This window comes from Papio anubis, chromosome 10 (assembly GCF_008728515.1).
Source record: "Papio anubis isolate 15944 chromosome 10, Panubis1.0, whole genome shotgun sequence".
NCBI lineage: Eukaryota > Metazoa > Chordata > Mammalia > Primates > Cercopithecidae > Papio > Papio anubis.
The window spans coordinates 111,396,233-111,421,109 of NC_044985.1; the positions used below are offsets into that span (position 1 = coordinate 111,396,233).

Below are 24,877 nucleotides of genomic sequence, written 5' to 3' on the forward strand. Positions count from 1 at the left end.
TCGGGAGACAGAGGTTGCAGTGAGCCAAGATCGTGCTACTGTACTCCAGCCTGGGTGACAGAGTGAGACTGTCTCAAAAAAAAGACAAGCTTCCTGGATGCATTCAAAATCCTGTTTTATTCACAAAGAACTAATTCGAACAAATTTTCAGAAACACACCTCTTTGCAAAATGCAGGTGACTACATTTGCTTTAGATTTCCATCTCCTGGGGCCATTTACTCCTTGCCTGGAGGGCAGAGTTCCATCCTTTCTTAGAAGCCTAATTTTTACCACCCCCCACCACACCATAAATTCAGCCAACAGTGCACATTTAGAACTGTGGTATTATTGAGTTAGCTTTCACATTTCCCTAACCACAAAATTAATGCCATCAGGTTTTACTGACTATGTAGGCATTGATGAACATTGGATTTGGGCTTTATCTTAGCCCTCCTGGCTTTCTTGTATCCACCTTGGGCCCCACTTCTTATTTTCAAGTCAGTTGCTATTTGCTTTTCTGTCTAAATTAATTTAACCGTGATTGGAGTATTGTTAAGGCTTATGGTTTCTTTCTAATTCATTTCAGATATTACTTAATAACTTAAACTGTGATTTATGTTTTCGTTCATTTCTTGTTTTTTTTTTTTTTTTTAATTCATAAACCTAAGGGGACTTGAGATTAGAATAATCTAATCTGTGTCCTTTTGCCGGACAAGTGAATCCATTTCTGATAGAAAAACCATTTTTGTGTGTATAGAATCTATGGTGTTTTTTATACCCAGAGAGAAAAGTAGATAATAATTAGATAATCCTCAATAATCATCATTCACTTGGAAGGTATAAATTGAAAGGCAAATGACGTTTTATGACTCAGACCATGAGTAGTCTATAAAAGCATTAACAATTTTTAGAAGAGACTTCTTTCTGTTGACCAACACTCATCAAGAGACTCCTAGATGTAGGCCAGGCCTGCTGGCTCATACCTGTGATCCCAGCACTTTGGGAGGCTGAGGCGGGTAGATCACTTGAGGTCAAGAGTTTGAAACCAGCCTGGCCAACATGGTGAAACCTCATCTCTACTAAAAATACAAAAATTAGCCAGGCGCGGTGGCACATGCCTTTAATCCCAGCTACTTGGGAGGCCGAGGCACAAGAATCGCTTGAACCCAGGAGGTGGAGGTTGCAGTGAGCTGAGATCGTGCCATTGCATTCCAGCCTGGGCAATGGAGCGAGACTCTGTCTCAAAAAAATAAAATAAAATAAAGAAACTCCTAGATATAAAGGCAGGTTTAAGGGGGTGAGACCAGTCCAGAGATGGAGCAAGTCCTGCCGTGGACTGTCTTTGGGATGGGATGCATTGTGCACAAAGAATGATCATCCCAGGCAAAGTGTGGTATTTGCCATGGTATCCCTATCAGAGGTGGGAAGCTAGCTTCCCTGAAACCATCTAGAATGACTTCAGAGCACTGAATCTTGTGGCTTCTTATTCTCTGTGGACTTTGCATTACATGCTCCCTCCCTCACACTTGGTCTGTTTAGGACGGTGCCAGAGAGAGTTTCAGGCTGAAGCTTGTGCAGTTGCATGGCAGAGGCCGTGGCCCGCAGGGCGAAGGTCAGCACGCATGTCTGTATGGTAAGTTTCCTCATCCCTGGGTCCCAAGGCTCTAGTTTCTCAGATGGACTTAATACTAAAAAAGGAAAAAAAAAAGATGGTCAGAATTTAAAGAAGATATTTCTGTAGTTCAATTGTTCCCAACAAACTGTTTTCATTTTTCAGTCTACTAGTATTGTCACTTGGTTCACAAATCCCTATAAGCCCTGCCTATAAATTCCCCCACAGTAAGGGATAGTTGACTACATTTGTGTTAATTATTCAGGCAACCTAAACCAAGACTCAAATTCACACCTGGATTACAGGGAGGTGCCTCCAGCTACTCCACTGCTGAGGTGAGATGCAGCCGGGTGTCCCCGGTGCACTGCATGGTGAGTTTTGCCCGTCTCTCCCAGGTGGGCCCCAGCTTGGCATGTTTAGCCCCTGCCACAGGTTCCCCTCCCTGTCCTCCCCTGACTGAGCCCCAGGAACATTCAGATGCACTGATGGGCACCCCTGCACCTCTTGCTCGTATATTCCACCCTGACACCCGTAAGCGAGCCCGTGGGTCCTCTCTCCCTGTCTGCCTGGCTGAGACCACTCCCCCGGTGCCGCCTCCTAAGGGACCCCCTCTTGGCACGCGGTGACTCCATCTCCTTAGGACCTGTGATTGAAATACACTGTTTTCCTGAACCTCTCCTTTGTCTCTTCTTTTTATTTATTTATTTATTTTTTAAATTTTTGAGATGGAGTCTCGCTCTGTTGCCCAGGCTGGAGTGCAGTGGCACGATCTCGGCTCACTGCAAGCTCTGCCTCATGGGTTCAAGTGATTCTCCTATCCCAGCTTCCCCGGTAGTTGGGACTACAGGCACATGCCACCACGCCCAGCTAATTTTTGTGTATTTTTTTTTTAGTTGAGTTGGGGTTTCACCATATTGGTCAGGCTGGTCTTAAACTTCTGACCTCAGGTGATCCGCCTGCCTCGGCCTCACAAAGTGCTATAATTACAGGCATGAGCTACCGTGCCCAGCCTCCTTTGCCTCTTCTTGTGGCCGTGCCTGCTGGACCATCTGACTATCTCATAATATATGTGTATATATATCTCTCTATATATACACACACGCACAACACAAACCTTACACCAGGCCACCTGGGCTCTTTTTTCAGGAATCTATGTCAACATGAGTAGTGACACCCAGCAAATCCTGGCAGACAGCCACTGTTTATGCTGACTGGAAACAAATTCACATTTTCAACGAGTGGGACAGGAGGAGCAAGTGCCTAAGAAGTGTTGGGTCTTGGTGTCTGGAAAAGCCACATGTCCCAGAATCCTGCCCGTTGGGTTGATCCACATTACTGTGTGGGAAAAGCGACTTGAGGGGTCCTCCCTCATGAGAAAAAGTGGATGCCCCTTGCCTTAGCGTAAGATGGATGAACTGATGCTTCTCTCCTGACCGCACTCTTCCAGCTGAGAACCATCACAAGGGAGGGGGCAGTTCTACGGGTGAAGACTGGGAAGGAAGAATGAGTGAGAGGGTGGGACCCCAGAGGTAAATCCTAAAGGCTGAGAGTAACTAAGGGGCTTTGGGTAGCCTGAGGGTCCTAGAGGCACAGGGCTCTTGGAGCTGGAAAGGGAATAGAGCCAGAGCCGGATGAGTGCCCAAAACCACGTTGTCAATTTAGACATCGAGAGGCTCATCTCACACCCGCCTCCGAATCCACTCTTCTGAATTTCAGGGTGGAAGGAAAACTGTCTTTCTGTGACAGCATCTTCCTCTCTTTGGAAATCTTATTTGACATGATTGTCTGACCCATGTTCCCTGTGTTTATAACATTCATGTGGTCAGTTCAACGTGTTTAAGCTTCTATCCAGAGCCAAGCTCTGCTTAGAGTAACAAGGTAACACCCTAGGTGGCCCTGGTGGGGTTGCAGCAAGAACCAGCTTCTCTTGGAGACACACCCAAGGAGCTTGACTTCCCTCGGCCCCCGCCCCACTGCTCACCCAAGCTGGGATTCCCCACTCTCTACCTCGTTTCCTTCTCACTTTGCTGCTAAACCAGCCACAATAAATCAAGAATCTGGAGTCTGCAAAGAAAAGAATCAGGGAATCTCCATGAAAAATTAGCAGAAGGGGTGTTCGGGGACATTTTTTATTACGCATGAAGACACTCTCAGTAGGGCGTATGATTATTTTGATTCTAATGCTGATATTCTCACATTACAATGAAAGCTAATTTTGTAGTTTGAAGTGGTTGATACCACGGACTTCCATGATACCTGACATGGCTAAGAGCCAAATTTCATCTTTGCCCAAAGGTGACCAGGCTCCTGAATGATCATATGACCATTTGCAGTCTGAATAGGTATTTATGACTCCAGACTTCTCTTTCTAAGACTCTATCAAGAGAGAGATTTGGGGAAAGTTTTGGTTTATGATAATGAAGTGTCAGGCTGAGGATGTGCCCCCAAGTCCCTTCCTTCTTTACAAACCCACAATGGATTAATCATCCATGAATCTGTGTCTTTGTAAAGAATTCATCTAGTTTTTTATTCTTTGATTTATCTTTTGGGATAAAACTCATTTTTCCCCATGGACAGACAGTTTAGAGACTGGAAAGAACAAAAGAGATAGCTCTTTGAGAATGATTTAGTATAATTTATTAAGATAAGTGTTGCTTTGTGCATACAAATATACCCAGGCAGCGGTAAAAACAGCATGGAAATGAAGGCAACCTTAGAGGCATTTCAAGAAGGTCTAACTATTTTGACTCCATTTCGTTGAGGTCGTGACTTGAATTGTAATCAACACAGGAGGCTGCATGGTTATTATTTTTGTTGGTGATGATTAAATGCAGGCAGAATCACAAACAAACTGTAGGAATGTAAAATACTCACAGGCAGGTGACAGGTTCAGGTCATGCTTGTGTCCTGTTAGTCAGTGGCAGACAGAAGGGGAAAGCTTACCTACAGCAGTTACCTGCAGCAGCTGCCAGAGGCAGGTGCCTCGCCTAGCAGCAGCATTGCTTCTGGCAGCAGCACTTCTGCTGGCAACAGCCCTTCTGCTGGCAACAGCCCTTCCCACAGCCGCAGCCACACGAGCTGCAGGTGCGGCGGCAGCAGCAGATCACGGGCGTGCTACAGCAGCCCCCACAGCAGCCGCGGCAGCAGGGGCAGCAGCTGGAGCAGCAGCCCACCCGATAGCACCTGTAGGTGGTGCAGCTGCCACAGCCACCACCACAACCACCACAGCCACCACCGCAGCCACCACAGCCACCACCGCAGCCACCACAGCCACCACCACAGCCACCACAGCCACCAGCCACACACCACACAGCCACCACAGCCACCACAACTTCCACAACCACAGCAACCCATGGTGTCAGCAGAGAGGACTCAGGAGAAGTGAGGAGGGAGGACTCAGGAGAGGTGAGGAGGTCTGATGCCTCCTTCTGCTCAGGGGAGGCCCTTATGTACCAACTCTGGAGACAGGAGAGGGAAGACACATGACCACTTCCTTGTTGTCATTTGACTTGATGTACATGGAGAAATCTCTCCATCTCATATTGATTTTCCTTTCAGACATCTTTGTCTTCACTACATTTTCGGTTTTGTTTATTTTTTTCGTAAAACTGTATTCCAGTATAAGTTAAAAAGGCCTAAAAGTTCTAGGGAAGCATTCTGAGAGCTGAGGTGTGGTGAGGCGTCCTTAGCCATGATGGCCTTCTCCTTCTTCCTAAGATGCCCTGGGATTATGTGGCAAGTGCATAGGTCCATGAGTTGTTACAGGGCTTACAAACCCCACAAAGCACCAGGCAGCCCCTGGACCAAACAATCCGAGAGCTTCTCAGCGACAGGTGCAGTGATATTGAAGGCACAGTCCCTGACTTCAAAGGGCTTGCAATAGTAAGTAACCCCGCTAGCTGGGAGGTGTAAATGGCAGCAGATTCAAAGGTCACTGCCAAAGTCAGATGCCATCGTCTCATTTATTGGCCAGTGAAGGCACCGATGCTGCTCCTTCCCTCCTCATTTGAAGCACATCATTGTGATTTGTCTTCTGCACACGAGGTCTTAATGCTTATTTCAAAGGCAGAAATCAATCCTTTTAGGAGTCTGCATTTTGGTGATGTAATTCTTGGTCTGGTTCACTGTAACCTCTGCCTCCCAGGTTCAAGCGATTCTCCTGCCTCAGCCTCCTGAGTAGCTGGGATTACAGGCATGTGCCACGATACTTGGCTGATTTTTGTATTTTTAGTAGAGACAGAGTTTCATCATGTTGGCCAGGCTGGTCTCGAACTCCTGAGTTCAAGCAATCCTCCTGTCTCGGCCTCCCAAAGTGTTGGGGTTACAGACGTGAGCCACTGTGCCCCACCAGGAATTCATTTTTGTCCTTGATTCGGTGATGTCAATTGATGGCTAACAGAAACAAGTCTGTGCTAAACAGCCTGGCCTGGGCTCCCTAGAGAATAAGCTCTTGGGCTATTTAGAGAGCACAGAGTGGGAACATCGAGGGACGCATGGTCCAGAGGTCAGAGAAGCTTGCTGAGCTGAATGAAGGCCCAGCATGGGAAGGAAAGGAGTTTATGGCTCCAAGGAGAAGCCTGTGTCTGTGGACACGGTTTGTGGATCACAAACTTCATGAGAGTTTGTGACCAACAAAAAGTCTGTAAAAAAGGCAAGAAAAATACGAGTGCAAGCAGGGTCTTCTCCATGCGTGCTGAGGTAGAGGCTTCCGGCAATCAGTCAGTGCTCAGCAGCCAGCAGCCAGCATCTCTGCTGCAGACGAGATCATCCTCCAATTCATTTTGTAACAGGCTCGCTGCCCAAAGCCTGTTTTCCCGACTTGGTAAAATTGTTCTTCAGAAATTTGAGCGAGAGAAAGTGCTGCCACGTCCCTATGGCTGATTAGAGTTGTTTATTAATGACTGCAAGCTGTCCCTGTGGTATTTGGAGTAAACAGAGCATTTTCAACTTGTCAGGGAGTTGCTTGAACTGGGATCGCGGGGACAGTGGAACTACGGATACTTGAATAGGTTTGAAGTTATTAATGAGGCAGAAGCAACAGAATTTGGTGAAAGACTAGAAATGGAACTAAGAGAAAAGAAAGATTCAAATATAATTTTTAACATGGATTCGTACCTTGATGGATATGGAGCAGTGCAGGAAAAACACAGTTTTTTTTTCTGGTGGATAGTTGGTGATCAGGCAGGGAGAATTATGACTTGAGTCTGGAGTATGTGACACTGGAGATGTCTCTGAAACCCCAAAGGGAGAAGATGGAATGGAGAGTGGCTATTGATGGATTTTGTAGTCTGCAGGAGAGTCTGAGCTGGAGGCTTTCCGTGGAGAAACTAACCAGGGAATACACATGTGGAAATCTACACGGTGGGTGTGAATGTGAACACTCTGGGAGGGAGGACAGAGCCAGAAGAGAAGGGAGTGTTGCTTCAAGCCTTATCATAGACAATAGTGAGGAAAACAAAAAAGAAAAAAGTCATTTACTACAAAGATCCCTTCAGAAATATAGCTGGGAAGTGAGCACTTTTGCAAAAACGACATGTTTTATTTGGATGCTCTTATTTACTCTTTTGCATCTCGGGAGTTTCCAAGAAACCAGGGTGATTTCCTGGAGAGAAGCCATTGCAGAGAGATGGAAAAGCAGCTGGCAGCAACCTTGGGTTCCGGCTTAACCCGAAGTCTCAAGGATTCAACTGGTTTCTGAGAAAATGAAGATCCTCTCCTACATGTTAGCATCTCTTGGCTTGCTTTTAATCTGGTTTTAACAGAGATAAGTGAAAATGAGCAAACGTTTTGGGTCAAATATAGCCCATAAGGATGTAAACAAGGAATAATCCTAGATAACCTTATCATGGAAACTGCAGCAGCAACAAGGAAGTGACCACTGGTCATGTGTCCCGGGTCACTCCCTCTTCCTTTTCCTGAGATGGTACATAAGGGCCTCCCCCGAGCAGAAGGAGGCATCAGACCTCCTCACCTCTCCTGAGTCCTCCATCCTCACTTCTCCTGAGTCCTCTCTACTGACACCATGGGTTGCTGTGGTTGTGGAAGTTGTGGTGGCTGCGGTGGTGGCTGCGGTGGTGGCTGTGGTGGCTGCGGTGGTGGCTGCGGTGGCTGCGGTGGTGGCTGCAGTGGTGGCTGTGGTGGTGGCTGTGGCAGCTGCACCACCTGCAGGTGCTACCGGGTGGGCTGCTGCTCCAGCTGCTGCCCCTGCTGCCGCGGCTGCTGTGGGGGCTGCTGTAGCACGCCCGTGATCTGCTGCTGCCGCCGCACCTGCAGCTCATATGGCTGCGGCTGTGGGAAGGGCTGTTGCCAGCAGAAGTGCTGCTGCCAGAAGCAATGCTGCTGCTAGGCAGGGCACGTGCCTCTGGGCAGGGGCTGCAGGTATCTGTCCTGTAGGTAAGGCTCCCATCCTTCCCATCCTGTCTGGTCTCTCCGTCCTCTATGGTCTTGAACTCTGTTGCTGTGTTTGTTTGGTGTTTCATGTCTTTCCATCTGAAAAGCTACCAAACTCATAGGAACTATCTCATGGAAAAATAGGAGAGCGGTGCAGCACCTGTGTAACTGTCCAAGTAACTGACCTCAGGAAAATGAAATCACAACTCCTCGTGTTTGGTCTGACGGACATACTCACGCCTATGCAGCTCCGTCTCAGTTCCACTCTTCCCATCGGCATGCGATGCTTCTTTGTTTTTTGCTTTTGTGTTCTTAGTTATCATGTAACCTTGTCCAAATTTCCTAATAAAATAAACTAAGTGCCCATAAAAAGTTCTCTTTTTTGCCTTTCTTCCATTTAATCACACTGAATTCTGGTTTGTCTGTTCAGAAACTGGAGAGATATTTTATCTTTTTTATCTTTGAACAAAGCCTTTGAAACACTTGTACCCTGGCTCATGCCTGTAATCCCATCACTTTGGGAGGCCAAGGCAGGAGAGTCCAGGAGTTCAAGACCAACTTGGGCAACATAGTGAAACCCCCGCCTCTACAAAAAATACAAAAATTAGCCAGGTGTGGTGGTGCGTGCCTGTAGTCTCAGCTACTCGGGAGGCTGGGGCAGGAAGATCACTTGAACCTAGGAGGTTGAGGCTGCAGTGAGCCAAGATCACGCCACTGCACTCCAGTCTGGGTGACCCAGCAAGACCCTGACACACACACACACACACACACAAAAAATAATAACCAAAAAAAAAAAAAGAAAAGAAAAAATGAGAAACACTTGCTATGGCAGCAATGCAGCAAAGGATCATGTAAGAAGCTGCGGCCAGGCCTCTGGGGACCAGCCCTGCTCAGAGACACATCACGTTGCCCTGAAATGTGTCTTCCTCCTTAGAGATCCGGGGTCCCTGTTTTTGTTTGAGATAGAGTCTCACTCTGTTCCTCAGGCTGGAGTGCAGTGGCACTGTCTCGGCTCACTGCAACCTCTGCCTCCTGGGTTAAGTGATTCTCCTGCCTCAGCCTCCCAAGTAGCTGGGATTACAGGCATGAGCCACCATACCCAGCTGATTTTTGTATTTTTAGTAGAGACAGGGTTTTGCCACGTTGGCCAGGCTGGTCTCAAACTACTGACCTCAAGTGATCCACCCGCCTCAGCCTCCCAAAGTGCTGGGATTATAGGCGTGAGCCAAAGGAGCCTACCTGGGGCCTCTGTTTTATTGATGTAAGATGACACAGTCCTTCAGCAACAGACCCACATACCAAACTCAGGCGTTCCAATCAAGAACAAATATGGAATTTAATGGTGGGGTAAGCTCAGCTGGGTTTTGATGGATTTCTTTCATTCATATATTTCATATTCTTCTTTCTTCTTCCTCCCTTTCTCCTGTGTGTGAGGCTTTCTTCTTTTCCTTTTTTTCCATACACTGCAACATTTCGTGGAAGACATTTGAAACATTTTATTTATTGATTTATTTTTGAGACAGAGTCTTGCTCTGTCACTCAGGTTGGAGTGTAATGGCGCGATCTCGGTTCACTGCAAACTCTACCTCCCAGGGTCAAGCGATTCTTTTGCCTCAGCCTCCTGAGTAGCTGGGATTACAGGCACCTGCCCCCATACCTGGCTAATATTTATTGAAACATTTTAGAACCAAATACATTCAACTGTGAAAAAACTCTCCCAGTGACACTGTCTTCTCTACTGTCCTTAGTAAAATTAAGAAATGAAATCAGGGCCTAATAAAAGAAAACCCATGGGAAGGGGATTTTCAAGCTTCTTTGAAGGAGGAAGTATTTTCTTCAACTACTTTAATTTAATGAAGAGCATGTTGCTCTTTCCCTTCCCTTCTTTTTTTCTTGTTGATTATTTTCTCCAGCTTCCACACTTTTTCTGACTGCTGAGATTCTACAGTTTTGTTTGCTGTAGACTTTAGGCTGAGGAGATTTGGGATCAAGATGGTTTCATGTTTTCACACACTGATGCAGCCTCTCTGTTCAAAACAGGAAAAAGAAAGCTTGTTTTTGTGTTATATACACAGGATAGATATGTGTATATAACATATAAAAATAACAACATAGCTGAACTCAAAAACAAGACATCTATCTCTGGGGACCACAGACTGAAAATGTAAAATGCGGGGCTGAAGCTGTGGGCTTGCTGGGTTCTGGGTCACAGACATGACGTGCGTAGGATACAAGAGAGGCCAGATACCCCATGAGAGTGGGGATCAGAGCCAGTCTTGCTTTTGAAGATACGTGTCAGAGTGGGGCCCCCTTCATCTTGGAATAAACCTGCTGTCCTTTGCTGCCCGGGGCTGTGGCTTCTGAACTGCTAACCCCTTATACCAGGTGTCCCCAAACACCAGACCACAGACCAGGACTCACAGCAGGAGGTGAGCGGTGGCAAGCGTGCAAAACTTCATTTGTATTTACAGCCGCAGCCGCTCCCCATCGCTCACATTACCACCCAAGCTCCGCCTCCTGTCAGATCAGCAGCCACAGCATTAGCTTCTCATAGGAGCACAAACCCTACTGTGAACTCCACATGTGAGGGATCTAGGTTGTACATACTTTATGAGAATCTAATGCTTGTTGATCTGTCACTGTCTCTCATCCCCCTCAGATGGGACCATCTATTTGCAGGAAAACAAGCTCAGGGCTCCCACTAATTCTACAATTATGAGTTGTACAATTATTTCATGATATATTACAGTGTAATAATAATAGAAATAAAATGTATTGTAAGTGTAATGTGCTTGAATCATCCTGAAACCATCTCCCCACTTCCCATGGAAAAATTGTCTTCCACAAAACCAGTCCCTGATGCCAAAAAGTTGAGGACCACTGCCTTAGAGAGACTGGAGGATACAGACAGTCTTTTTTATTTTTTATTTTTTGGGACAGAGTCTCGCTCGGTCACCCAGGCTGGAGTGCAGTGGTGGGATCTCAGCTCACTGTATCCTCTGCTTCCCGGGTTCAAGTGATTCTCCTGTCTCAGTCTCCTGAGTAGCTGGGGTAAAATTATAGGTTCCTGCCACCACACCTGGCTAACTTTTTTTTTTTTTTTCCGTATTTTTAGTAGAGTTGGGGTTTCACCATGTTGGACAGGCTGGTCTCGAACTCCTGATCTCTGGTCATCCGCCTGCCTTGGCCTCCCAAAGTGCTGGAATTACAAACATGAGCCAACATGCCCAGCCCAGACACAGTCTTTAGACTACAGATTGACCTAAATCCTCTGCAGGCTTGAGAATAACCTATTATTATCCCCATTAGCACTATGGGATGGGGCCTGGGGATGGGACAGGAAAAGACAACTGCAAAACTGCTAGACAGGTAGAGGCAGGTGGTGCTGGATCGGGGTGTATGTGTGATTGGGATGAGGAGAGAAAGTGACAGCAGTGGAAACAAAAACACCTTGCACTGAAAATTATGACACTGACGGACTTCATCGGCCCCGCATGGCTTCCTGAGCCTGGCTTCTTGATCATGATGAATCTCAGGCTTCTGATGCCCCTCGCTGCCTACCTGTAAGTAATCAACCTGCTTCATGTCATTCGTTGTGTGTGTGGGTGTGAGCCTCCCTGGACTCAGACAAATTGGTAATCAGTGCGCAGTGAATCTGCTCCCCAAAACTGACACAGCAGGCAGGGTCCAGTCTGACAGAATCATGGCTTATTGGTGAAGCAAGGGGCAAAACCTCCCAGTACCTGGTTGAAGGTGGAGACGTCAGCCTGGGGACACAAGAGCTGGACAGTACTGCTGGACATCTTATGGGTCAGGAGGGGTTATATGTGGGACTCCTGGATGTGAGTGAGCTGGCCATGGACTAAGGCTGCCAGAAAGGAATGTGGAAACGAGATCGTGGCGCACGGCCCCCTGACTGTTGGGCACTTATGCGATCATTCATTCCTGGGGCTGGAGAGCTCAGGAACAGAATGCTCAGATGGACCCTGAAGCACCTGAGAAGGATGAGGAAAGAGGTACTCAGGTCCTGAGGCATCTGAGCAGGAACCAACTATGCAATGCAGGCTGCCACAGAAGGGGAGACTTTCTAGCTAAAGGACAGGTATGGAAATGGTTCAGAGATGCCTTATGTGGCCTGGTTGATGTGTTTGTTTGATAAAAAGACATTGCAGACCCAATGTCTCGGGCCGAACGGTGTGGTTGGAATGAGGCCAACGTCTCTGGGTCTCCACTGGAGGTCAGTGGCACTATACTCCTGTCCATACAGAAAGGGAAAGAAGGGGAATTCAGACATTTCTGGGGTTCTTGGCTACTGGAATCCATATGGCAATATTTCCAGGTCCCCTTAGGGGAAAAATTAACCTGGTGACGTTGGGAGGTTTGAGGACACACATGGTGACCTGTGGTGCTTATCTGTTTCCAGGTGGCGCCCTCGGGCCATTTTGGGTGCTGGAGACCACGGTTCCTACCACTTAGTGTATTATAAGCACTAACGTAGGCTGCTTGTGGCACAGACCATCACTGTGACCTGAGGGGGTACGGCCTCCTACAGCTAAGAATCTGAGCTGTAATAGTGGAACATATCCACTGCTGCTGGCTACCTAAGCTCCCAAACCTGATGGGTTATTCAACAAAAGCAGTACTACAAACTAAGAGAAAAAAAGTATATTACTTGTTTAAATCTGCATCAGTCAGGGTTCAACCTGAGAGACAGAACAAATAGGAGATATACATTAAGAAATTAATTTTAAAAAGTTGGCTTCCATGGTGTTGGAGGCTGATAAGGCAGTCCAAAATCCACAGGACAGGCCATCAGAAGGGGTGGGCTAGGACTCACAGGCATAGGCTGAAGCTCCTGAACACAGACTGACTCTCCCTCTCCAGAGGAACCTCAGCACTGCTGGTAAGGCCTTTCCCCTGATTGAATCGGGTCTACCCGGATTATTGAATCAGTTCCTCTAGGATTGTATTTTTTTTTTTTTTTTTGAGATGGGATCTTGCTCTGTTGCCCAGGCTGGAGTGCAGTGGCACAATCTTGGCTCACTGCAAGCTCCGCTTCCCGGGTTCATGCCATTCTCCTGCCTCAGCCTCCTGAGTAGCTGGGACTACAGGCGCCCGCCACCACGTCCAGCTAATTTTTTTTTGTATTTTTAGTAGAGACGGGGTTTCACCGTGTTAGCCAGGATGGTCTCCATCTCCTGACCTCGTGATCTACCCACCTTGGCCTCCCAAAGTGCTGGGATTACAGGCATGAGCCACCGTGCCCGGCCAGGATTGTATTGAAAATCAACTGATTACGGACTTCAATCACATCTGTAAAACGCTTCACAGCAACGCCGAGGTTCGTGCCCTTACATGGTCCCACTCTTTCGGTTTCCCTGTTGTTCTGGGGGTGGCCTTGAATGTGTTGAAACAGCATTTTGGGTTTCAGTTGCTCACTGAGGCCATGTAGATGGTTTGTTTCAATCTGTTCAATTAAATAATTTGATGGTACCCAGTTCACTGGCCAATGGATGTGGTCTTGAAGGGGCTCATGATGGTCCAGTCTTTCAAGGCACCCAGTTTCATCAATTATCAACTCATGGCCAATCTTGTTTCATCCATGCCCCAACCATTTACCCTTCCTCCCATGGGTTAATTTGAATCCTGTATCATATAATTTAATAATATTTTTTAATTTAATGTTTAATATTTAATAAATATTTCAGTTTGTATTTTTAGAAATAAGGATCCAGAATGTAGAAATAAAGATTCAGAAAGAGTGTATTACAAGGTGGGAAGAGATGTAAATTTAAATACGATCATCATGGCAGGCCTCATTGAAAATGAGACATTTGAACAAAGACTTAAAGGAAGTGAGTCGCAGAGCAAGCCATGTGGATATCTGGGGGAAAGAGTATTCCAGGGAAAGGAAGCTAAAGTCCAAAGATGGTTTCTGAAATATTTAAAGACGCTCAAGGAGCCCAGGGTAGCTGAACTGAGTGAGAGGAAGAAGAGTAGAAAATGAGACCAGATAGGTAAAGGGGAGGGCAGGAAGACCAGGTAGGGTTTGCAGATTACCCTCAGGCCTGTGGTTTTTTACTGTGTATGAACTGGAAAGCCATTGGAGAGTTCAGAGCAGAAAAGTGACATGATCTCCTGTATATTGTATAAAGAGAGCTCTGACTGCTATTCTGGGCTAGGTTGAGGAGGGCAAAGGATTAAAGCAGAGATGAGTTAGAAGGTCTTGCAATAAACCACATGGATGAGATAGTGACAACTCAGACCAGAGCAGTAGCCATGGAGATGGTGAGAAGTAACTATCTCCTAGATTTAGTTTGAAAATAAAGAAAAGAATATTTTCTGACACGTTACATTTGAGATGAGAGAGACTAGGAGGAGTCAAAAATGACTTCAAGGTTTTGGGCCTAAGCAACTTGAAAGATGGGGAAAAATGGCAGATAGCACCGTTTTGAGCAAGATGAGGATTCCACCTGGAGCAGGCTGAATTGCAGATGTCCACTAGACATCCCAGTGGAAATGCTGAGTAGTAGGCAGCTGAATACAGCAGTCTGAAGATCAGGGGGAAAAGTCAAGGTCTGAGCTATCATTTTTGGCGTCATCAGTATACAAATACAGAGATTGCTTGAAACCATCAAAGACTGTATAGAGAAAAGAGTTTCTAAGCACTTAACCTTAGGAGCTCTAGGGTTAACACCTCTGAAAAAAGAGGAGACGCCAGCAAAGGAGACAGAAAGGAGCACCCAGTGAAGAAAGAGTAAAATTAAGAATGTATGGTGTCCTGGAAGTGAGTATGGAACTGCTTCAAGGGGCAGAGAGTGACAATGGTGACAACGTTACCAACGGGTGAAGCGAGATGCGTGAAGTGAGGTGAGCACTGGCGAATGACTGCTGGATCGATACCGGTGATCTGGACAGGAATGGTTTTGGCGAAGTATTGAAGACAAAATATGGATATGAATGGGTTTAAAGAAAAAGTATGAGGAGAGGAATTAGAAAGACAGGAAATAGACAACACTTCCATAAATTTTTGCCTTAAAGGGAAGCAAAGAGATGACTTAATCTCACAAACATAATGTTAAGCAAAACATCTATGTAAGAATGCCCAACTATATTCATATAAAATATTTTTATATATGTATATGTGTATAAACACAGATATACATATATTTTAGAAATAGGGTCTTGCTCTGTTGCCCAGGCTGCATGAACCCTATAGCGAACTGTGCGTGTGATGGATCTAGGTTGCACACTCCTTATGACAACCATAGCTCATTGCAGCCTTGAACTCCTAGGCTCAAGTGAGCCTCCTGTCTCAGCCTCCCAACTAGCTAGGACTATAGTGGTGGTGATGAAGTGGTCTTCCCTAGGTACAGGCAGTAAGGAGGAGAATTACCTGTAGAGAATTTAAAAGCAATAGTAAAACTGATGAAGGGCCTGTCTGCATTTTATTGTTGCCATGTACCAGCAATTCTAAATAATGATGGTGATAAAGTATGCTCCCCACCAGGTGGGCTGCTACTCCTCCCGGCTTGGCATGCCACCCTGGCAGTGTCTAACTAATCACCTTTACCTTTTCCAGAACAGTACAAAAATCTTTGGTTTTGAACATTCTTCTAATCTCTAATTTATTACTGTCCAGAATGTTAGTCTTATGTTTTTGAAAACTCTTCAAGATATAAAAAGTTAACTACTGTTTGCCATGGCCAGTGTTGAGATTTACTCACGTGTTTTCTGTTTCACACTCCCTCTTGCATCATATGCCTTCTTTTGGGGTAATTTTCCTTCTTCCTCGAGTGCATCCTTTAGCAGCTGCTTTTGGAAGAGTCTGTTACAGTCTTACTGAGTGAGTGTGTCTCACTCACTCCATTTCTGTGTGTCTGAAAATGTCTTTATTTTACTCTCATTTTTTGAAACGTTTTCCTCTTTGTGTACAACCCTAAGCTGGCAATTATTTTCTCCAGCACTTTGAAGGCATTATTCCACTACCTTTCTGGCTTCCATTGTGTGCCATTGAGAAGTCATTTGTCAATCTAATTATCATTTTTCTGTAGGCGATGCTCTTTTTATTCTTCTGACTGTTTATAAGATTTCTTTTTCTTTGGTATTCTGTAGTTTCACTACGGTGTGTTTAGATTTGAATTTCTTTTCATTTACTCCTTTGGAGAGCTGTTAGGCTTCCTCAATCTAATTCATGCCTTTCATCTCGTCTGCAAAATTCTCCATGGATATTTCTTTGTCTGTCTGTCATTTCTATCTTATTATCTCCCCAAGGAACTTCAAATAGACCTTTGTGGAACTTTCTCACGCTAATCTCCATATGTTTTAATAATTTTTTCACTTTCATCTCTGTGCTGTATTCTAAATGAGCTCTTCCAGTTTAATATTTTCTTCTTTATTGCTCTTAACTTCTCCACAGCTCTTGTTTATTAAGCTTCTATTCTTGACTACAGTCATGCATCCTTAATAACAGGGATATTTCTTGAGAAATGCACTGCCAGGTGATTGTGTCATTGTGCAAACATCATATGGTAGACTTATACAAACCTAGATGGCATAGCCTGCTACATACTTAGGCTAAATGGCATAGCCTATTGTTCCTAGGCTATAAACTTGTACAGCCTGTTACTGTACTGAATGCTGTAGACAATTGTAACACAATGGTAAGCATTTGTGTATCTAAACGTATTTACACATAGAAAAGATACAGTAAAAATACATATAAGGGATAAAACATGGTACACCCGTACAGGGCACTTACGTGAACGGAGCTCCAGGGCTGGAAGTTGCTCTTTTAGGATCTTGCTCTGTCACCCAGGCTGGAGTGCAGTGGCACAGTCTCGGTTCACTGCAACCTCCACCTCCCGGGTTCAGGCGATTCTCCTGCCTCAGTCTCTGAGTAGCTGGGATTACAGGCACCTGCCACCACGACTGGCTAGTTTTGTATTTTTAGTAGTGACGGGGTTTCACCATGTTGGCCACACTGGTCTCGAACTCCTGAACTCGGGTGATCTGCCCTGCCCACCTCGGCCTCCCAAAGTGTTGGGATTTTACAGGCGTGAACCACCGTGCCTGGCCACTTATTATAATTATCAAGTGTTATATGCTGTACGTAATTGCACGTGCTAGACTTTTATAAGACTTGCAGTGCAGTAGTTTGGTTTACATTGGCATCACCACAAACACATGAGTAATGCTTTGCTATACTACATCATGATGGCTACGATGTCACTAGGTGATAGGAATTTTTTTTTTTTTTTTGAGACGGAGTCTCGCTGTGTCACCCAGGCTGGAGTGCAGCGGCCGGATCTCAGCTCACTGCAAGCTCCGCCTCCCGGGTTCACGCCATTCTCCTGCCTCAGCCTCCCATGTAGCTGGGACCACAGGCACCTGCCACCACCCCCGGATAATTTTTTTTTTTGTATTTTTAGTAGAGACGGGGTTTCACCGTGTTAGCCAGGATGGTCTCGATCTCCTGAGCTCGTGATCCACCCGTCTCGGCCTCCCAAAGTGGTGGGATTACAGGCGTGAGCCACCGCGCCCGGCCAGTGATAGGAATTTTTCAGTTCCACTACGATCTTATGGGACCACTGTCATATACGTCAGGGGTTCTCAACCTCCAGTCCAAGGGCCTGTACCAGGGTCCATGGCCTGTTAGGAACCAGGCCGCCAGCAGGAGGTGAGTGGCGGGTGAGCAAGAGGAGCTTCATCAGGCCGGGCGCGGTGGCTCAAGCCTGTAATCCCAGCACTTTGGGAGGCCGAGACGGGCGGATCATGAGGTCAGGAGATTGAGACCATCCTGGCTAACACGGTGAAACCCCGTCTCTACTAAAAAATACAGAAAACTAGCCGGGCGAGGTGGCGGGCGCCTGTAGTCCCAGCTACTCGGGAGGCTCAGGCAGGAGAATGGCGTGAACCCGGGAGGCGGAGCTTGCAGTGAGCTGAGATCCGGCCACTGCGCTCCAGCCTGGGAGACAGAGCCAGACTCCATCTCAAAAAAAAAAAAAAAAAAAGAAGCTTCATCGGTATTTACAGCCACTCCCCACTCCTCGCATTGCTGCTTGAGCTCTGCTTCCTGTCAGATCAGCAGCGGCATGAAATTCTCATGGGAACGTGAACCCTATTGTGAACTTTGCATGTGAGGGATCTAGGTTGTGCACTCCTTATGAGAATCTAATGCCTTATGATCTGTCACTGGCTCCCAGGAAAACAAACTCAGGGCTCCCACCGATTCTACATTATGGTGAGTTGTAAAATTACTTCATTATATATTACAATGCAATAATAATAGAAATAAAATGTACAAAAATATAATGCATTTGAAATCCTGAAACCATTCCCCCACCTTGGTTTGTAGAAAAATTGTTTTCAACGAAACCAGTCCCTGGTGTCAAAAAGGGTGGGGACTGCTGATATACACGGTCCATCATTAACCAAAACATACTTATGCTTCCCATGACTGTAGTTCTATTTTTCCCCAAATTCCTGATTATTTTGTTCTATTCTTAGGATGTTCTATTTATGTATCTTGTTCTATTCTTATGATGTTATTTTCCTCCATGTGTAAACACACTGAACATTTTATATTCGAATACTGATTATTCTTCTATGTCAAATCGTTGTTAGTCTGATTTCGCTATCTATTACTTCAGTTGGCTTGTTCCTGAAACTTTATATCCTTGTATGATTCTGAATTTTTAAAATTCATAATCTCATATTTGATGGAATTTTATTTGTGGCAATATTTTGATTCCTGTACTGAGGTACATTCTTTCAGAAATCATTTGCCTTTGTTACATATAGGTGCCTGGAGACATTGCCAATCAGGACCACTTTAAACTAAATTTTCAGCTTAAAAGAGAAAAGTGTAGCCTGTAGGAGCAGGACTCCAGAATTATGTGAGTGCTGGTTTATAAAGACAAATGCTGAGGGCATATTCTCCAGACTCCACCCAGATTAGTCTTCTTCCTGAGGGATTTCCCCCTGTCATTTTGTATTTTGTTCTGATTCATCATTCACTGAGGATGTGGCCCTTTGGGGTTGCCACTAGAACCAAAACTTTAGGTTCTAGGGGAACCAGCAGATGCCTTGAGCACACAGCAGAGTCAATGCTTCCTTAGCTATCTGGCCTCCTGTTCTTGCTTTGGCATCTGAGGATTTTTCTTAGTTTCTTACCAGTTCAGCCATTTATTTTTTTTTTAAATTAAATGTATATCCATTAAATCCAAGGGTTTTGTGGTGTAAAGATTTTTCTGATATCCAGTCTGTTGTTGCCGAATGCAAGTAAGCCTTTCTTACTTTAATATTTTTTTAAAAGTCTGTTGCCTTTAATAAATAAGCTTTTCTTAATAAAAAAATTTAAAAACATTGACTGAAATTTGTTTAAACTTCAAACAACCCTAAAGTCCCCCTCTTAGTCCATTTTCTGTTGACTGAGAATACCTGAGACTAAAACATTTGTTAAAAAATGACGCTTATTTAGCTCACAGTTCTGGAAGCTGGGAGGTCCAAGATCAGGGGGCAGCATCTGGCTGGCTTTTGGCGAGGGCCTTGCTTTGTGCCGTGTCATAACACAGCGCATAAGTCCATTAAGGAAGGAGAAGGAGAAGCGCATGTGCAGAGACCAAACATGGGAGGCAGCCTTGCTTATAACAACTCACTTGAGTGGTGACTAATCCATTCCCAAGCGAGCAAGAGCTTCCTTTCAGGAGAAAGGCATTGATCCCTCTTGAATGACCCAGTCACCTCTTAAAGACACCACTTCTCAACACTGCCACATTAGAGACCAAGCCTCAGCATGAGATTTGGTGTCATATTTCAGCCATGGCACCCCTTTCTCCTTTAAGTTCAACCCCTCAATCCCATTCCCCCTAAGGTAATTGCATGGAGACCATCTCCATTAGGATAGAAAAGTAAGAAAACAAGGCAACGTCTAAATGATCAGGACCCAAACTCACTGAAAATCCATTTAAGGAGTTTATTTTGTTTGATAATGATTATGTGGGCCAGGTACGGTGGCTCAGGCCTGTAATCGCAGCACTTTGGGAGGCTGAGGTGGGGGTAGATCACCTGAGATCAGGAGTTCGAGACCAGCCTGGCCAACATGGCGAAACCCCGTCTCTACTAAAAATACAAAAATTAGCTGGGTGTGGTTGCGTGTGCCTGCAATCCCAGCTACTTGGGAGGCTGAGGTGAGAGTGAGTCGAGATTGCACTCCAGCATAGGCGACAAAGCAAGACTGTTTCAAAAAAGAAAAGAAAAGAAAGAAAATCTGGCCTTTGACTTCAGCTGTCCTTTGAGTTAAGACACCAAAAAATAGTTTATGAAATAGTGGAACCTAAGGCTGATGGACCACACACATCCTGCATTTGAGTCTATGAATATGAAGTGAGAACACTCATCTGGGCTATCTGGACTGTCAAATACCACTTATTCCACACACTGAAAAATGTCCATTTTGATATATGTGAGCCTATTCCAAATCCAGACGAATCCCCATTTCATGCACTTAAAATAATGTCATCACTGTATTTGACTTTTTGGGAGGTAATCTTTCTACGCAGAGTGTCCCTCTCCTTACTAATCCCTTTGGGGTTGCAACTAAAAATGCGTTTTCATGATTCTAACTCTTATTTAATTAAAGGTAGATTAAAGTACCAGTTATGCTAGCTGGTTAATCTAATGGAGGGTGCAATCAGAGGCCATCAGCTGGTCCCAGAGTGGCTGAGTGCAACGGCTGCTGGTTGTGAGCACTGGGCAGGGTCTCTGTGTATTTCCCAGTGAGGAAAATGAAGGCAGAGCAGCACAACAGCTGTGGTTTCTGTGATATCAAGGGGGCACTTGGGGCCACTGGCCTTTCCCTTTTCTTTTTGTGTACACTCCCCAAACTTGGTGATAAGAGTTGCTTTTCATGTCTTAAGCCTCAAGACCATCCAGGGAGGAGAAGGGTGAAGGCAAAGAAATTAGTGAATGACGGAGGCGTCTTACTTTCAACTCCCTTGATCAAGAAGAAATGGCGCTTACTCATTCTGTTTCTCATTCCAAAAGTTATCTCTGCAAACTGGGGGATGAAAGTGGGGAAGTGGGGGCTGATAAGAGGGATGAAGAGGTCTGGTAACAGGTAACCAAGAGGTGGGTGTTCTGGTGTAAAACTTGTGGGTTGTTATTACTTCGTTTACCTAATTAAAGGCTTATTTTAAAAAATTAACCTTATTCGAGATGTTGTATGGTTATTTACCCATCCCCTCCAAATCCCTTTTATATTCAAACTTGTGAATTTCATCTGTTTTTGGAAATAAGATTCTGCCAGAAAATCATTTTATATCATTAGTCAACCACAGTATATTCTTATGCCCTCTGTAAAGATGATTATATCTACCACTCTCTCCATAACCGGCTTGGTGATTATTACTAAATTACTCTTCAGCTTTTTCTAGTTGAGATAAAAATGCTTCTTTTAGCTTTTCTCATGGGCCTCTTCCCCTAGTCTTTCAGTCATCTTCAAAGATGTGTCTTAAAACCTCTTTTTAAGATCTTCATAAATCCATTAAGATCTTTTAAAATCCATAAATAGTTCATGTTGTGATAGCAGTTTGAGAGATGCTGGGAAAATGAAGGAATCGCTTCTGGAAGTCTTGCTGCATCCTACTCTTTGCTGAATCTCTGTGTCAGAGAAAAATGCTGATTCAGTTTACACTTTCTACCTTTTATATCCCAATTTTTAAAAATGGCATTTGGCATCCTATTAGTGGAATATCATGAGTGCAGATAGAGCCAATGATAAATGGACAATTTGGGAGTTACTAATCAATGCACTTCCATATTACTGGCTCTTAAAAACTTAGTGAAAGCATATTTAATTAGATTCCTACCAAAAATCAATTTTTAAGAAGCACAGTTTTCAAGACCAGCCATTCGTAATAACATCTTTTCTTCTTTGTATATAGGAATAGGGTTTGTCTTCTGTTATGCCTTTGAGCTGTATGTTTTTGCTCATCCTGCTCTGTACCTGGGTACACTGGTCTCTTCTTTAGCAACCGAGCTTAAAAATAGCTTTCCATGGAAGAACCGAACTGAAAGTTGTTCCAGCATTGAGGATGTCAGCAGAGACTAGCAGAGGAGATATGGTGGCAATACAAATATTTTAAAGGAGTGACTTAAATATATTCCTCTTGGCCAAGAAGATAAAAGAATTCGGAAATATTGAAGTATCAGGGGATACAAAACGTAAAACTTGAATTTCTCTGCCAAATTTTAGACTTGTTTTCAGGTTTTAATGCTTGTGTGGCCCCCTGCCTTTTGAAGAAAGAGCAAAAGGTATTGATTTGCCAACAAAGAAGACACTTAAATTTTAAATTAGGATACACAAAATAGTGGCAGAAAAGAGAATGGAAGGATTGATGGGTCATTTTATTTCTAGTCATATTTTAACTAATTCAGTTATAGGAATTCATTCATTTCAACTTAGGATATAATGCATTTGTCAAAAAGTAAAGGAAATATCTGGAGCTGATTAACGTAAAAGTCCTTCGAAAAGGTAAGTGCCTCCTAACCATGTTGATTAATGTAAATAGATGTTATTTTTTCAATTAGGAAAAGAGAGAGACATGTTTGTATATTGACAACACTAAAGGCCAGGAATAGTGTGGTTTAGAGGCCAGCACTTAACCTGTGTAAGAACTCAGACAGTAAGTCTTATATTCATTTATGTTCTTATAGTCATTTTATTCATAAGAAAATGGAAATATTAAGAAAAGTTTACATCTTTAGGGTTTAGTTTAAAATAATCTAGAAGCAGGGATGAGAAATTTCATGGGGAGTGGGGTACAGATGAAACAAGATTGGCCATAAATTGATACTTGTTAAAGTTGAGTAAGGAGAAAATGAGGTTTCATTATACTATTTTTTCAAAATGTTGTATGTATTTGAAGTTTTCCAAAATGAAAAGTTTTTAACACATCACTATAAACATCAAGATTCAAAACCAGATTTTGCTGATTTCAAGCTTGTTCTCTTGCTAACATATGATACAGAGAATAATTTCTGAAAAACTGAAGAGCAATTTGCCAACCAGATAGTAAATAAGGAATTTAAATTTTATTTTAGAAAGTAATGCTTGCACATTGAATAGCCTCAAACAAGCATATTGTATTGAACAAGTGTGTAGTACTGAATCTATATGAATCTTAGTGCTAACATTTCTTAAATGGAAGCAATCTTTTCCTCTGTTGAACAAGTGTGACTACAAAATAGATTTTTAAAAAAATGTCCTGGCATTACTTCATTTAATTTTGTATTCTGAAATGATTTCTTTTTGCCTTTTTGCTTTTAAAGAAGATAGCTTCTAAATATTTTGTAGGAATTCTTATCTATTTATAGATAGGTAAGAATGACGATTTTTCCCATGAGACAGAGTAGATTTACAGAATTTGTGCACTAAGCTCTAATAAGATTGAACTTTAGCTAGGGCAAGGAAAAACCTTTAGCAGTAGCTAATGAGAACCACTTCCACTGGAATGACCTCATGGCTTTAATTTTACACAGGTCTTTCATTCCTTCACCTGTTTAGTGAAAAGGTCACCTGTTTAATGAAAATGTTTCTGAAGAAATAGAACCTTAACTACACCGTATTTCCATTTCTCAATACAAAATTATTCTGTTGAAGACATCGTGCTAAAGGAAAGAAACCAGAAGCAAAGGCTATGTAAAAAATAATTCCATTGCTTTGGCATTCTATAATGACAAACTATATGGATAGAAAACCAATGACAAACTATATGGGTAGAAAACCAATCAGTGGTTGCCAGGGACGAGGAGTGGGGACAGGGGATTGGTGGCAGAGAAACATAAGGCCACTGTTTGGGCTGATGGAATTCTGCTTTATCTTCATTGTGGTGGTGGTCACACAGCTGTACATTTGCCCAAATTCATGGAACTGTACATAAAAAGTGTGAAGTTACTGCACATATATTATTTATCAACAAATCTGATTTTTAAAAGGATAAAGATAAATAGATATAGATATATAGTTTTGAAAATATGCCTCTTTGTCCATGACAGCACAGTGGCCATGAACTTACGTGAATGTCAAAGGGAAGCCCCAGTCCTTGGTTGTCAACCACAGTCATAGTCATGATGGGTTGAATCATCAAGGCAATGAAGGGTTTAATTCCAAATGCCAGGGCATAGTCTTCCATGCTCAGATTAACTCCAATCTGAAATCTGTCATTGTACAAATGGAAAGAGTTTTAAAAGGATGCACACATGCGCATTCAAATACAAAACAGCAAATGGTGTTCTTCGCAAGGCTTTGCTCTGCTGAGGAAGCCCAGGTTTCTATTGACAGTTTCTTTCTAAAAGCTCTTTTAGCAGAGAGAGCCTGAAGAAATAGACAAATGGGATGGTGCAATGTATTTTAACGTTCCGTGGGATGGGATATAGTATGCTAAGAGTTTAAAACTAGTTAACCAATTCTAAAATTAAACCAAATTTTCAAAATACTCTGCAACTAGAAAACATTGAACGTTATTTGAGATAAATACGGCTTAGCAAGTCACTTTTAAAATTAGACGTATCAGGCCGGGCACAGTGGCTCGTGCCTTTAATCCTAGCACTTTGTGAGGCCGAGGCAGGCGGATCACTTGAAGTCAGGAGTTTGAAACCAGCCTGGCCAACATGGTGAAACCTGTCTCTACCAAAAAACACAAAAATTGGCTGGGTGTGGTGGCGCATGCCTGTAGTCCCAGCTACTCAGGAGGCTAAGGCGGAGAATCCCTTGAACCCGGGAGGCGGAGGTTGCAGTGAGCCGAGATCATGCCACTGCACTCCAGGCTGGGAGACAGAGGAAGACTCTGTTAAAAAAAACCCAAAAACTAAGTTTATCAATATGTGAAAAC

The 24,877-nt window shown here is 44.0% G+C and overlaps 1 protein-coding gene across 1 annotated transcript; it reads right to left on the minus strand.

The window, feature by feature from the left end:
- Positions 1-2,520: 2,520 nt before the first annotated feature.
- On the minus strand, positions 2,521-24,647 carry C10H2orf83 (chromosome 10 C2orf83 homolog). Its single transcript, XM_021924056.2, has 3 exons — positions 24,063-24,647; positions 19,470-19,543; positions 2,521-3,082 (listed from the first exon to the last, which is right to left on the minus strand). The coding sequence occupies exons 1-3, from the start codon at positions 24,176-24,178 to the stop codon at positions 2,961-2,963; spliced, it is 312 nt and encodes a 103-aa protein (XP_021779748.1). The 5' UTR covers positions 24,179-24,647; the 3' UTR covers positions 2,521-2,960.
- Positions 24,648-24,877: the final 230 nt, after the last annotated feature.